We start from the raw sequence: 15,816 nt of genomic DNA, 5'->3' as shown, positions 1-15,816 counted from the left end.
GAGAGAGAGAGAGAAAACGAGAGAGAGAGAGAGAGAGAGAGAGAGAACGAGAGAGAATGAGAACCTATTGCATGAGGTTAATAGGAAAATCCCAGCAATTTAAAAAAATATAACAAAACAAAAACAAATGTTAGAAATATGGCTCAGCAGTTAAGAGCACTGACTGCTCTTCCAAAGGTCCTGAGTTCAGTTCCCAGCAACCACATGTTAGCTCACAACCATCTGTAATGGGATCTGATACTCTTTGCTGTTGTGTCTTAAGACAGCGACAGTGCACTCACATATATAAAATAAATAAACCTTAAAAGAACCCAACTTTCTCAAATGCTTATTAATTGCAATTAGTTTCCATCCACCCTTCACTTTGAAAAGGGCTGTGCAGAACCTTTTGCTGGAGAAGCCCTTTCTTCTGGTGACGGTGCTATGCAGGTTCTGATGTGTGTGTTTTGTGGTGGTGGGGTGCTACCTTCTGGAAGGTTCTTGGTAAATTCATCATTTAGAGACACAACCCTTTAGAGTTTCAAACGTTCAGTTCTCCCATGGGGATGCCTAGATACCTTAGCAACTTGGCATTTCTGCTTCTCTGAAAGATCTGTTTTGTTTCTTGGACCCATTGGTGTCCTGGGGTTTACAGGCCTTTCTTAACATGGTCATCCTTTGTAGTGACTATTCTTTCTCACTCTAGAAACTTGGGAGGTATATACTGTATAATACACAAAGCTAATCTTATCCATAGTCCTATTGCTGAGAGATTAAGCATTCATAATGCACTGCAAAAATTCACTTTTCATTCATGAAGTATATTTAACATACTGCTTTAGAGCTCAGTTTTACATTTTTGAAAAATAGCTTTTTTTTACCTTATACATAGTTTTGTTTGAAAACTAAAATGTAAAGTGTTGAAAGCTTCAGTAAAACAGGAGATCAAAATACAGCAACTCATGATCCAAAACCAGCCATCATCACACAGTCTTGTAAGGGCAGGGTTGAGATCTATGCTTAATCTTAAACCATTAATACCCAAAGGAACATCTTTATTGTAGTTTGTGCTCAGGGAGTGTTGTGAACTAAAACGTTTGCATTTTCAGTCTTTTATACTTACGTGAGTGTATATCAGTGTTCTCATAGCATTGTGTTGTAACAGTTTTTCTATATAATTTTTCTATTTACTATTTTACAAAATTTACTGCTTCAGCCAGGCTAGTTCCCTTAAGGGAAAAACATGTAGCTGGCTGGTAATAAACAGAGGCCAGATCTTTCCAGGTTGAAAGTGCCTTCCTTCATTATGTGAGGTTTAAGTAAATGCTGTACAGCATGGAATTTATTTGGATAGTATGGTGGACCTGGTATTGTTGCTTCGTGTATTGTTTTGATTTCCTCTCAGTATATTTGTTGTCTTTCTACACAGACATGGTCCTGGATCATAGTCAGTTTATAGCAACTAAGATTTTGGCAAGCATCTCAAGGTTAAATGATAAGGTATTCAAGATCTGGAGTCAGCTTAAATTGTTAGAGATTTGGATCATGTGATGAGGTAGGAGGGTTCAGGAGAATATAATATATATGAAGTTAGAAACCAGACTACTAAAATACTATTGTAATTAAGAACACAATCATTTCACAGGAAACTGTGTGAAGGGAAGCTAGTCCTTTTTGCAATACACAATTTCTCAAAGCTAGCTACTAGGTTTTGATGTTCTTTTGGCATGCATGAAATACCTAGAAAAAAAAATCTTGTATTTGCTTCTGAAAAATTTCTTTTTCAATAACACTCTATATAGATAATATGACATTAACTATATCATCAACTTCTATGGCATAAAAGAACCATTTGATAAGCTATTCAACTTTTAACGGATTTTTCCCATCCTGTAGAAGAGGAGACTGAGCCAGTATTCAAGAGAACTTCCCTTCCAGCCACTCTTGTCATTCTTTTTTTTTTTTTTTAAAGATTTATATACTCCAGAAGAGGGCATCAGATCTTGTTACGGATGGTTGTGAGCCACCATGTGGTTGCTGGGATTTGAACTCGGGACCTTTGGAAGAGCAGTCACTGCTCTTACCCGCTGAGCCATCTCACCAGCCCCACTCTTGTCATTCTTACTCATTATAAAAGTTAACTCTTGACATGGTAAAGGAGATCCAGGGAGGGATGTGCAGTTCTCAGTTTTCAATTAGACACTGCTTATAGAAATAGGGAAAAGGCAATGGAGAAGATATTCAAACAGTTTGATAGCATATTGAGTTTCTTAAAGATGAGTGTAAGATGGAAGAATAATGAAAGAATGGACACCAGTAAATTAACAGTCTTAGGAATAGCAAACACATAAGATGGTTCCTATTTAAGCAGTTCAAAGGAATGTTTCCCTAATAAATTATAGGATTTCAGCAAAACTTTTAAGATCAGGTGAGTAGACTGTATTCTTAATGGTGAAACAGGAGAATTACAGCAAGTTCAAGACCAGCCAAGTCATGGTAGTGAGATTGATGACAAATTGGACTATAGAGGGAGACTATTGTGAAATAAAAGAAAACAGAAAGATACAGAGTATAATGGCAAACACCACAACAAAATTAGCGATGAATAATGTGGTTACTTTTTTTGGTCTGAAACAAGAGTCTCACTATAAAAGAGGCCAGCTGGCTTGGAACTTATAATATAGCCTAAGTAACAATGGAAATACAGATAGATCTTCAGGCCTTAGCCTCCCTGGGGCTAGTAATACAGGCACGTATCACTATATCTGGTTTTATGAAAGCACTTTTTAGACATGGCTTCAAGGATGTAATCAACCATGCTGTGATGCTGGCAGTCAAGTGCCATAATAATTGTTATAGCAACAGGAATGCCTTGACACAGGAAGTATCTGTTCAGTGTTTCTAGCCACTGTCCAAAGGGATACAACATCAAATAGGCACTAGAAGAATCTTGACAAGACTAATATTTTTCTAACCTGGAGTGGGTTAAGAATAAGATAATGGGCCTGGTTAGGTAGAGTTTTAGCATGACCCTACAATTTTTTGCTTCTGGATCAAAATAGTGGTTGAAGTGAGATGCTGATTGGGGGAATTGAACTTGGGCTTTGGGTACACATAATAGAGTTCCTGTTTGACATGTTTCCTCCACTGCCTAGTGCCACCTGCTGCAGAATGGAAGTCCATCAGAGCAGCACTGAATGGTTCTTTCCTACACAAGACCCCAGATTTAGATTTTGGCACAGGGCTACAAGTTAAGCATCCAAGATCAATTACTGAATGATAGATGTCCTTCTCCTTTTGAAAACTGTTTGCAGGAAAAGAAGACCAGATGAGAATGAGGACGACCACTACCGTCCCCCTCGTTCGAAGAGGACTAAGAAGGACCAGGCCATACAGGACCATCAGGCTATAGAGGTAGGAACTTTAGCTGATCCTTCTGACTCACTGCTCACAATATGGAATTCATTTCCATCCCCAGGTGCCCTTGTGAATGTTTGCTCACGGGATTTAGTGGCTTTGAGCCAGAATAGGGCTTTAAGTGTTGTCCCAAGCATGGTATGACTGTGCAATAAAACAGAGAAGGGGTTAACAAGTAGGCTTTCCTAAGCACAGCAGAGAGGAACTGGGTTCCAGAAATTTAAGCACTGCACAAAGGTGGAGGAAAAACCTTACCTCACCTGGTATGGTTAGGACAGGAATGAACTTGAAGATCAGAGCCCTATGAGAATAGCTATCTACAATGATCTTCTTGCTCCCCGCTGGAAAAACTGAAATCAAACCCAGGGTTGTGTGAAGGCATTTTAGAAAGCTTTAGTGATGTTTGCACTGAAGAGCTGGCATTTCAACTCTAGAAGTCTTAAATTTAATAGCCACTATTGGGTAGTTATAACAGCAGGCTTTGAATGGAAGTATAACATAGTAAGGAGAGAGTATTGTAATATCTTTCTGGAGAAGTCTCATCAGGCAATGGGTAAGTATGGGCTGACTTTTACCTTCTTGAGAAAGAGGAAAAAGGTTTATTAGCACGTACCATTCCTGTCTCTAGGACATGAACACAGGTAGGTTTTGAATAAAATGTACCTAGAGTCTGGGTCCCAGGTCTACCCTAGTCAATGAATTAGTGCTCTTGAGCAATACAATTTGCTGTTGCATACAGTGACTCAAGTATAAATACTGGCCTTTATTTCCAAGGTAAGCAACTTTAGGCCTCTACATGTAAATGTGCTTCCTGGATCAAAGGTATGAGATATGGCTGTCCAAACATGAAGCCTAGAAGCTTCTGTGTATGTCTGTATTGCTGATACAGAACAATGGCTTCCCAGTATCCTTCCTCCTCGATGACTGAGTAGGACAGACCATGGGGAATTTAAGGCAAGTGTGTAGATTACACTAATACAGATGCCAGACCTTTACTCTGCTATTGATCACAGGGGAACTGGTTGATGTCCTCACGCTCAGTTCCAAGGAGGAAACAGCAACAAGACAAATGAGAAAAATGCATTAGGGGCCTCACATATACTTAAGTTAGACTTCTGTGTATGCTCAATATTCCCCAAGTATTGTTGGGTTAATAGCTATTTGTTAGTCAACAAGGTAAGTTCAGGTATCTGATGGAATGCTTGGTAAACTGTTTTATTTCTTTCTGGTATTGGCAGTTTGTGACCTTTGCTGGGTAGTTTAATCATCATCCTGACAGGACATCGCACAACCTGAGAGGAGAATATCTTTTTAAATACTATTGTTTTATTCTTTGAAATTTTATGCATAGATACCATATGTCTTCATTATATTCACCTGCAATCTCTCCCTGTACCGCTCACCACTGCATGCCTCCCAACACATGTCCTTCCAACCTTCATGCTTCCTTTTTATTATATGTGTATGTTCCTATTTAAATCACTGTGTCCACCTAGTGCTACTCAAGTGCACAGAACTGTGGGGTCACCACAGAATCAAAGGTAACTGACCAGTGACCATCTACATAGAAGTGACTCTTCTCCAGAAAATATCAGCTGCCAGTGGTGCCTCAGCTAGAGGATCAGCTACAAAAAAAGAAAAAAGCCTCCTGGGACATTAACTGCCTTGATCATGTAGAGATCATGTGCAGGCAACCACAACAACTGTGAGTTCACATGTGCATCAGCCATACCATCCCCAAGAGCAACATTACAGTGTTCTTACCTATAATCGGCTCTGACATCCCTTCTGCCTCTTAGTCGACAGTGTTCCCTGAGCCTTAAGGCAGGGGCAGGTGAATAGAGGTGTTCCATCTGTGACTGAACACTCACAGTTGTTTACTGTCAGAATTTTGGAGAGTTATGTGTTTCTGTACTGACTACTACTCCTTGAAACTAGAAGCTTCGCTAATCAGAGTGGAGAGCAGTGCAGATCTATGGATGTAAACATAAAAATTTACAAGGCAGTTTAACAACACAATAACTTATCAAAATGACACTAAATACCCTGCCCCCAGCACCATGCAGGAACTATAGGCTCAGTAGCAGTAGGGTTTGACCATGTTTACAGTGCCAGGTATACACTTACTCATATGGCACAACTCTCTAGATCCAATCAGGAGAGCAGTTGGTTAGCTATAGGAACAGAATTGCCAATGTTACACCTGTGGACTCACCATGTCTGCCAGGCAGTATTATACCATACAGGGTCCATCCATGTGTAAGACATGACATTTTCTCTCGTGACAGCCATCATAACACCTTCTGGGTACTATGAATATTAGCTAGCTGGGAGAGTTTCATGGTGAGGTCAAGACTGATTTCCCTATGTCCACTATCAAAATTGTATAGAGTCTCAGCTACAGGATCCAGACCATTGGCAATAGCCAATATCCTTAGGGCCACATCTGTGGCTGCCTCGACCATTGGGAGCTAAATTGTTTCTGGGGTGATACTTTTGTTTATTGACTTATAGCTTCAGGAATAACTTTGTCCACGCATGTACATTATACCTCTCTATATGTCTTTTTGGAATAGCCTGAATGACCTCATTTCTCAATTAGTACATATTCATAAAACTTCTTCATTCATCCTTAGTTTTGTTTAACATGGCCACATTCAACTTCCTTTTCCCATTCAACCTCCTTTTCCCATTCTTGCTTAAGCTTTTTTGTTTGTTTGGTTGGTTTTGAGTTTTTCCAGACAGGGTTTTTCCGTGTGGCATTGACTGTCCTGGAACTCCCTCTGTAGATCAGGCTGCCTGTCTCCCAAGAAAGGCAGGTGCCACCACCACCCAACCCCACTTAAACTTTGAAACCCCAGAATCCCCCTCACATTTTTTCTCCACACCTGTGTTCCCTTGCCTCCTCATACTACATTTTTCCTTTAGGATGGAAGGTCGTGGGGTGTCATGTAGCTTCTTTCTACAAACCTCATTTTGGTTAACCCTTACCCCTTGGCTACCTTCCCCATCATGCACAAACTGATTAAACCTTTAGGACACCAAAATTTCTATTATGTACTTTGATTTTGCCGTGTTCTGTTATTTCCCAACCAGCCATGCAAACTTGCCCCACCAAATGGTCTCTTTCTACTTTCTTGGGTTCCACTGGGACTTCAGGGTAATCATGGGAAACATTTGAATTGAGGTCCCACATATGAGAGAAATTATATGGTGTTTGTCCTTAGGGTGACCTTACTCAGCCCACTTCTTCCCAGTTCAATTTATTGACTTTCTAATAGTGTTACTGAGAAATTACTTACATCAGGTTATTTGGGGTTATTTTGATTGTGAGTACACATTACAGGTGGTGCCACTCCTTGTGCAAGACATTCAGAATGCATAAGAGAAAAAGAAAAGCAACTCTTAAGGAAACAAGCAATCTAGCAGGCAAGGATTGCTGTGCTTATTCTGTGTCTGCCCTTGAGTGTAGGTGAGATGCTTTTAATTCCTGCCTTGACTTTCCTACAATAAGAGATGAAAGCCTGGAGCTATAAGGCAATTATAACTTTTTCCCCTGATTTGGTATTAGTTAGGGTGTTTTTATCACAGCAACAGAAATGAAATGAGTATGGGGCCATTTCTATCACTCTTGATCTCTTCATATGACCTGGAAGACAGAACTTCTGGAGGGAGACATTCAAGGCTCTGAGTCTATGGCTCTGAGTCCAAGCAATGTCTCTAGGTATATTGTGAAACCCTCAGCAAAGGGGCTCCCTTCTGAAATGACCTTCTTAGAAGATACAGTCATTGATCTTGTACGTATTGGGGCATGGAGCTTGCCAAAGATGGCCTAATAGCTTGGAGACATATTAAGAAATCCTGTCCATACAGCATTTCAAAGTATCGCAAGCAGTTTATTATGCAAGTTTACTTTAGTATCTGAATTTCTGACTGAAGATAAACATGTCTACATGTGTTCTACAGGTAAGGCATACCCAATCGTCTTTTGTTTGCTTGTTTGTTTAATCCCATTAACTTAGTTCACACAGATAATGTGAAAAGGTCTGTATCAGGTGTTGAAATTTTCCAATTAAAAACTGCTTAGACCTCAAGGTCTGGTCCAATTTCACCTTCTAGTCTTCAGAAAGTCTAGCTGAACTCCCTACCTATGCACAGAATTTTACAGATGAATGTAATTCATCCCTTGGTCCTTTGCAGAGTGTTAATAATTCAACAGCCTGCTTCCTTTGCTGTCCTCTGGATCAAGAGGTTGTGCAGTGTTTGGTGGGCTCAGGGAAGGTGAGGGAGTCTTTTTGAAAGTGAGGAGCCTCTGGGAGTTCATAGTCTAAAGACTCTAGTGGACTTGCTTGGTCTTTTCAGTTTCAGTTAGTAAACAGCAACATGTAATTCCAGGAGTGCCATGGTGCAGGGGTGAATTCTGTTACACTGTTGGGATTCATAGAAATGAGTATCTCTGAGTGGAATTGGGTAGGAAGCCAGAATTAAAGGTAGAAAAACCTTTAATTCACTTGCTTCTCAAATTAGGAAGCATTTACAGTTCTATATCATAAATACACACAAATAACCTTTCAGTCCTTGTCATGGACTTCCCGATAAAATTCTTCTTTACAGGTTCCATGTTCCCCACATTTGTGTCATTAGTTCATTGAGGCTCTCCTGTGATGGTTCTTCAGGTGATGTCTTTCTTCAGTCCTGTGATTCTAAGCTGCTCTCTGATTCCTTCATGCCACCTAGCCTTTGGCAGCTTCTTTCCTACATCTGCTTCCCCCACCTTACTGTTGGCATCTGCCACCTTGCTTTGCTATAGCTTCGAAGGGAGAACTCAATCTCGGGCACCTGCCATCCTGAAGCACAGAAACTTTTAAATTGCCAAGCATTGCCTGCAGAGGTGGGATGATATTGTGCATTTGTACAGTGCTCTCCACAAATGCTTCCTCCTCTACTTCTCTGGGCATCTCTGGATTGTCCCTTGTTTTTCTGCCAACAAAATTAAGACCTGAACTGCCTGTTCTTGGATAGTTTGCAAAACTGTGTGGGTGGCTTCCTTGTTTCTCATTCTCCTCTACCATTTGTCCATTAGGATATCTGTTTAGCTCAGATAGATACTCTGTTCCTGTAGAGTTCTCAGCCTGATAGGCAAGGCCTCCGATTGTCCTTGGCATGTCTTCTGTTGCACATCCATTGCTCAAGCATTTTCCAAGTGCCACAGATCCTCATCCTAGCATCATCTGACTGACCCTCGAAATCCTCCTCACCCTTCTCGAGCTCTTGTTCTTCCCAGTAGGCACACTCTTCCTGTTACTATTCTTCTCATTCTGCAATGTGTAGTGTAGGGGACTTTTTCATTTGATATTATAGTATAATGACATCATCTTTCCCTTCCCTTCTCCCCTTCTAAACCCTTTCATATATACCTCCTTTTGTTCCCTATCATGACCTCTTTGTCCTTAGTTGATCTATCTCTCTCTCTCTCTCTCTCTCTCTCTCTCTCTCTCTCTCTCTCTCTCTCTCAGAAATGCACACTGTCTAGTCTGTATCATGTTACTTTCATGGATGTTTTCAGGACCCGAGATTTGGTGTAGATAACTAGTAGGTATGCTCTTGTGTCTCCCTCTCAGCTTTCCTTACCCCCCATCTGCTCCCCTTTGATGCCTGTAGTTCTTTTGTAGCATTGATGTCTCCTAGGCATTCCCTATTCACTTTGCCATGTCTACTCTGGTTGTTCTCTTCAGATCATATTTAGACAGTCACTTTTGTGAAACTGTATGGGTGGAGGTATTGACATTCCTAGGGCATACAGTCTCACAGCACAGTCTATGACCCTCTGTTTCTACCAATTGTTTGTCTTATCAGTTGATGGTGAACTCCACAATTGTCCTTTTTGATGTTGTGTACTTTTCTTAAATTGTCTGTTGTGAAGAGATGCTTGATTTATGAGATCTGAGGACTGTTTGTGGGTATAAGGACAATATTTGGAATGCCATTTGGGATATTGAGTCTGTCCCAAATGTCCTTAATATATCTCTGCCTGGAAAGTAGGCTAGGTTTCTTGCACTAGACATATTTCTTGTCCTTTGAGAAGGCCCGAAGGAAGCTGAGTAAAGAGCTATAGGTTACCACCAAGGTATGTGTGCCACTAGTATCCCCTTAGGTTTAGCATACCATGCTGATCATTGTGGTGGTTCACAGGCATCATAACTGGGTAGGATTGTTGGTTGCTTCCCCCTTTTGGAAGCTTGTCTGCCTGAAGAACAGTTCTTAGGAAAGCTAGTTCTCTAGGAGAAAGATTTCAGGTGAGTTCCAGCTGGGCTACTGGAGTTGGGATGAAATTTCTGCTTGGTCAGTAAACAAATAAGCAACTGTTTTGATTGACTGGGCATTGGCAGGATGTGTGCCTACCCACTATTCTCCCACAAGTGCAGCCCAGGTAAGTAGGCTGTGAGACAAGATGAGCAAAAGCCCTGCAGGTGATTCTGTGGCCAGTCCTCAAAGAGAACTATAGAAGTTTCATGCTGTTCTCAGCTTCTTTTGCTCTGAAGTAAACAAGCAAATTTTATGAAGACCTTGAAGCAAATATAGCCTTGCCTTTGCACATGGAGCCTGCATCACCCTTGTGAAGCACGCTTAGAAATGTTGAGTAGTGAATCTTCTTCCCCAGCGTCTTCATAGATGTGCTCTTTATTTTGTATTATGTGTGGACCTGCAAGGACTTGCCTAAAGCAAGTGCTAATCTGTGTTGAAAGTGCAGAGTGTCAGAAGTAAGCTTTGTGTGGTGGGAAGGATGGTTCAGCAGTTGGGAACACTAGCTTCTGTTGCAGAGCACTTAACATCTCTATTGGGTGTTTCCCATCAATCTATAACTGCCGATAGAGAGCAACCAATACCCACCTCTTCCTGCAGAGGCACCTCCTTACATGGTGCATGTAGCATAAACTCAGCAACATACAAAAGCAATCAGTCTTTTTGTTTGTGTTTGTGTTTTGAGACTGGGTTATTCTGTATAGCCCTGGCTGTCTTGGAACTCAGACATCTGCCTGCTCCTGACTCCCAGTGCTAAGACTCAAGGCCTGTACCACATTGGCATGGCTAATAAATCATTTTCTTTGCTTCCCTATTTTTCTCTTTTTAAGGTGTGAGCTTTGTACTTGGGCAGGTATTCTGAAGAGATGTTTCTAAGGACACTCAGGACATGCTAAGAAACAGTTGTGTCAATGAAGATTTGTTCAGCCTGGAAACATTTCAGGTCTTTATATTCTGGGAATAGAACTTGTCTTTCTGAAACTGTGGTATGGGTAGGTATAAATGTTTATGTTATGAAGAGCAGTGTACACAGTGAAAACACACACCTATCAATCAAGCAATAAACAAATTACCAGTTGGTCTTACACTTGAACATTTCATTAATTCAGGAACTTTCATTCTCTTAGGAAGAGTGTCACATAATCCAGGCTTTATGACTGGGAGGACTGTTGATTAGATTAATAGTGATTGTGGATCCAGAAAGAATTTCTGTGTTGGGGTGTTGTAGACTGTCTTTGCTACATTGTAGCACACTGAACACTGTTCCCAAGGTCCTATTTTCAGCCACACAGTTCATTTCTTCAATCCTTGTGTTGAGGCCAGGAGGAACTGGACATAGATTTTCCTTGGCATTTGGGGCTGCATTTTTGGTTATGTGACTTACAAAGAGTATCTTGCTTTGTCCGTAAATCATTTTCTGTACATGAGATGGAAAGTGAAGGCATCAGCAAAATGAAATAGTGGTTTCCCACCTAAAGATTTGAATTATGACCCTCTCTATAGGCTCATGTATTTGAATGCTTGACCTTCAGTTGCTAAATCTGTTTGGGAAGAATTAGGAGGTGTGTGGCCTTGTTGGAGGACATGTATCACTGATGGTAGGCTTTGAGGTCTCAAAGGCCCTTGCCATATCATTCCCATTTAGCTCTGTTTCTTTGCCTCATGGTTGTATCCCAAGGTCTAAACTCTCATTATCTGTTCAAGTGCCATACCTACCTTTCTGCTGCCACATACCCACCGTGGTGGTCTTGGTGTCTAACCACCCTCTGCATCTAGAGGCCTCAAATAAGCTCTTCTGTAAACTGCCTCTCTCAAGGTGTCATCATAACACTACAAAGTAACTAAGGCAGCATAAACGTATTTTTTAGTCAGTTATTACTGTTGACATTTACAAACAATACTTTAAAAATTTCAAACTACTTGAGTGATACAGACATCTCATGAGAAATCAGGAGTTCACTCTCTATCAGCAAAACCACAAGTGTATCAGCCTTGTTAGCAGAATTGGCCCTCGAGACCCTATTTAATTACTAGAGGTTCTTTGATTTAAATTGAGTAAATTTACTATTGTTTTCTGTCTTTTTTGTCTGTCTCTTTTTTATTGTCTGTCTGTCTGTTTGTCTGTGTGACTGCCTGTCCAGCTGTTGTAGCCTGTCTGTCTGCCTGTCTGTCTCTCTGTCTGTCTGTCTCTGTTTATTGGCATGTTCTCCATACATAGCTGGGGCTGGTCTGGAACTCAGTATGTAATCTAGACTGGCCTTCAGATCCTCCTATCTCAGCCTCCCAAGTGCTAAGATCACAGGTATGTGCTCACATGCCCAGCAAGTAACGTCCCTCATAAAAACCATTTTGTGACTTCTGATCCTATAAGATCTCACAGGCAGAGTGTCAAGTGGCTTAGGTTAAACTGATTCTCTTGCTAAAGAAGAACATGACCTTGACTTCCTGATCCTCCTAAGTTCACCTGGCTTTATAAGAGTGCTGATCAGTCCCGGATTTGCTGGTCTGGGTTTGAAATCACTACTGCCTGTGTGCTAGGGGAACTCTCTACCAATGTTACTGTGTCCTCAGCCTCTTACTGACTATACCCTTCATCATATAATACAGTCATCTTCACAACAGAGTGCAAACCAAATATGCTGTCATTTGTGTTGATTCTTCCCCTGGACATATGGTCCAGAATACAGTACAGCAAAAAAAAAAAAAAAAAAAAAAAAGAAAAGAAAAAGAAATGGACATAAAGGAAAACAGAATGTGGATGAGGTTTTAAAAATTTTTTTTCAAGTTCAATGTCTTATATGGTCTTTGAGAGTAAAGTATATGGTAATAGTGCTTCATGTAAAAATAAGTAAAGAAATAAATGTAGTGCTACATGTAGGTTTTTACTGTAGTATATTCTTTCCCTAGTTTCCTCTGAGACTCCTTTCACACATGTAAGTAACCCTTAAATCCATTGAAACATATTTTCCAGATACTCACATTCTGTTTGTTTGGGTTCAGTGTCTCTCAGACAGTGTTTGAATGTGTGAGTCTTGCAGGAATACTGTTATTTGATACTTGCGGGTGATGTACATTGCTTTGAAGTTTCACATGCCTTGAGAGTGGTGATATATCTTGGTTTCAGCTACCTTCAGACTGATGGCCTCAGAAGCCATAAAACCCAATATTGTTCAGTATTTTAGATAAGGCTTCTTGTGATCACATCCTCCTCCTTTGATAGTTCTAAACTTAGAGAAAGATGTTGGTGTGTGTATGGACATGTGCATGTGTTCCTGTAACTACATATATGGAACCCAAGGTTGCAAGCATCAAGGAAAGCATTCTAGCACTGACTTACATCCCAAGTCAACAGAATTCCAGAATATGACTCTGTTTTGGAAATCTCACATAGTATGGTTAATATGACAAAGTGAACTAATTTCAAGAAAAGAAAATTTTAAGAGCAAACAGGGAAACACTATACTAAGCCCACAAATAGACCAATGGTTGCTAGTCATCAAAAATGCTGATCTATCACTTATTATAGCTTTCATTGAAAAATGTCAGACATTTCAAGATATGAGAAGAGTCTTGAATTGCTGTAGGAGGTGCACATCTGCCTGGTCTCACGGATACATAGGGAAAGATCCCGTTATTTGTAGGTAAGCATGTGTGCCCATATATGTGAATGGAGTGTTTCCCATCATTTCTTTGCCATATTGGCACTTGGAATTGCATTCCAGCTTCCTTGCTTTGGGCTCAATCCCTACCCCATTCTGCAGAACTGATTGCTGCTTGATCCTGGAGGATGAGAACTTCCTTCCCTGATGCAGGTAATCGGAAAACATGGAACAAGCAGGGCCAGCAGATATGTGCAAGGATTTGGAGCAAGAGAGCCTCTGTTTGAATCTTCTCCCTGATACTTCCTAGGGACTAGCCTTTGGGCCCATTGGAGACCTCTTTCCTATTCTGTCAAATGGGTGCTATTAAACCCTGCTTCACCAACAGGGCTGCTGTCAGGAGGGAATGAACTGCACAAACGATTGCACATTATTGACTGTGAAGTCTTTTGTAGAATGTGATGCCACTATTCTTCAAGGGGCACAGGAAATGCTGACAGTTTCATAATAGCCATCCTCCTTCTGTCTTTCTTCCAGTCGACAAGCAGTGATAATGAAAGGAACCAAGGCAGCATCAATAACCCCAGTCGTGAGAGAGTGCCAGAGAGCAGCTTAAACTCGAGTACTGCTGAACTAGACTCCAATATCCCTGGGTTCTCCCAAGAGGAGGATTATGAAGTGTGCCAAGACCAAGATCCTTACTCCCACATTAACAACATCTTGAAGGAGGCTCATTTCTACAGCCTCCAGCAGAGAGGACACTCTCCGACTTGATGGCCTAGGCATCCTCCTTTTTTGTTTATAAAAAGCAATGGCATTCACGCAAAGCAGTCTTGGCTTTTGTCTGTATTTTCAGTAAGAGGTCAATGGGCATTGTATTCTTTTGTTGTGTTGCTCCACCACTGCTATCTGAAAGGGTCATTTATGACAGTTTGATACGTTTTCTGTCATGTCTGATGTCCTATTCATGTTAAAATAGCAGCATGAGGACTTCTCCTGAAACTGAATGGATTACATGTCCAATTCACATTAGTTTCCAAGTGGCTCATTAGGTTGTACATGTTAAATGTTGTTTTAAAATGTGATTTCCTTATTTTGAAAAATTAAGTGGCCTGGTAAAGTTTGTGTGTTCTTCCTTGAAATGTAAAAGAACAAATCATGGAGAAGCCAATTCCAAACCAGTAGTAATGAGCATTGGTGAGGAGGGGAAATGTGGGTGGCATATTCTCATTCTGATATGAATATGGGCTGATGCTCAGAAGGGAAATGTCTGCAGAAATCCTTCCCTACCTATACTGGTGCAAAAGTCAGCCCATGTAGGCTGTGAACTTGAAGCCTGTGTCTAGAAACTCCATTCTTTGTATTCCAAGGGAGAAGCCTTCTTCCTTTAACACTCCTGTGTGTGCTCTTAAGACCTGTGTCAAACGCTTATAAATCAGTCAGAGAAGTGCATAGCAATGCTGTAGCTTAAGTACAAAATTTGGATATTTACTGCTTCTGTGTTGTCTTACAGTTCCATCTATTATGTCTAATGTTGATAAAATCTAAGCTATTGCAAACAATATCTGACTTGAGAGGTATTATAAAGCTGGGTGGGTGGCTGTCCATTGACTAAGGAATTATTCATGGGAAAGAGAACATCACAAGTCATCAAAATCCATACAGAGGTGTGGGGCTGGATGGGCCAGTAGAACACTGCTTGCCTAGCCTGTGGCATAGCCTCAAAATGGCAAAGCTATCAGCACAGTTAATGTGGCTTATGATGGGTGAGCTGAATTACCATTAGAAGAAACAGGCAGTGCTTCTTAGTGATGGATCTGTCCTGGTCGTCAGCCATATTAAGCAGCCAGCCAAATATGCCCATATTTTCTTGTTGATCAAAGAACTGAAGTCACCATACCTTGTGCCATGTGGCTGTGAGGCCTATAACAGTTTTTCACATTTACTGAGAAAAGAATGGCCTCCAACTCTTTGCTAAGCATAGTTCATTTGCAAATGAACTTCATGCTCTGCAAAGTTCTGTAATTACCGGTGACTCCAAAGTCAGAGAATCAGTTGTTTAGGAGAAGATGTGAGCCTTCTTGGCAGCTGACAATGAACAGGTTCCTGGGTAACATTTTCTCTGTAGAAATAAAGTGAACAACAAAGTAATAAACAAGAAAAGCTATCTGAAATCTGAACCTGCTTACACCTAACACAGTCTATGAGCACATGACAGGGTGGATCTGCAGCAGGCATTATACGATTCGTAGGAACCACAGTTACAAAGGTGAGATGTCTTGGTGGGTAAACATGCCCACCAAAGTAGACTGACAACCTGACTACTATCCCTAGTATCCATATAGTGGAAGAAAATCTGTCTCCAGTACGTGGTCCTCTGCCTACTTGAAGAGGGATATATTCACATTCTCTCTGTGTGTCTGTCTGTCTCTGTTCTCTTTTCCTCTCTTTTTTTCTTGCCTTTTTCTTCCTCTCCTCTCCTCTCCTCTCCTCTCCTCTCCTCTCCTCCTTTCTCTCT

General features: G+C 40.9%; 2 protein-coding genes across 4 annotated transcripts in view; both read left to right on the top strand.

Annotated features, from left to right (window-relative positions):
• Nucleotides 1-15,200, top strand: part of Fam104b (family with sequence similarity 104 member B) — a 41,402-nt gene extending 26,202 nt beyond the window's left edge. For 2 of the 3 annotated variants that reach the window (XM_021188318.2, XM_021188317.1), the window contains exons 2-3: nucleotides 3,294-3,393; nucleotides 13,836-14,860. In XM_021188318.2, coding sequence (XP_021043977.1) covers nucleotides 3,294-3,393; nucleotides 13,836-14,072 — 337 coding nt within the window. In that variant the 3' untranslated portion in view covers nucleotides 14,073-14,860. Of the gene's footprint in view, nucleotides 1-3,293; nucleotides 3,394-13,835 lie in introns of all 3 variants that reach the window. The other variant, XR_003843045.1, reaches the window with a different exon arrangement.
• Nucleotides 1-15,816, top strand: part of LOC110313876 (protein FAM156A/FAM156B-like) — a 40,390-nt gene that overhangs the window by 12,035 nt on the left and 12,539 nt on the right. The window contains exon 2 of the mRNA XM_021188315.2: nucleotides 3,294-3,393. The gene's annotated coding sequence lies outside the window, so the exon portion shown is untranslated. The remainder of the gene's footprint in view (nucleotides 1-3,293; nucleotides 3,394-15,816) is intronic.

The sequence above is a fragment of the Mus pahari genome, chromosome X (genome assembly GCF_900095145.1).
Source record: "Mus pahari chromosome X, PAHARI_EIJ_v1.1, whole genome shotgun sequence".
In the NCBI taxonomy this organism is placed as follows: domain Eukaryota; kingdom Metazoa; phylum Chordata; class Mammalia; order Rodentia; family Muridae; genus Mus; species Mus pahari.
Note: the sequence above shows the minus strand (reverse complement) of the source record. Positions and strands in the feature narration are given on the sequence as shown.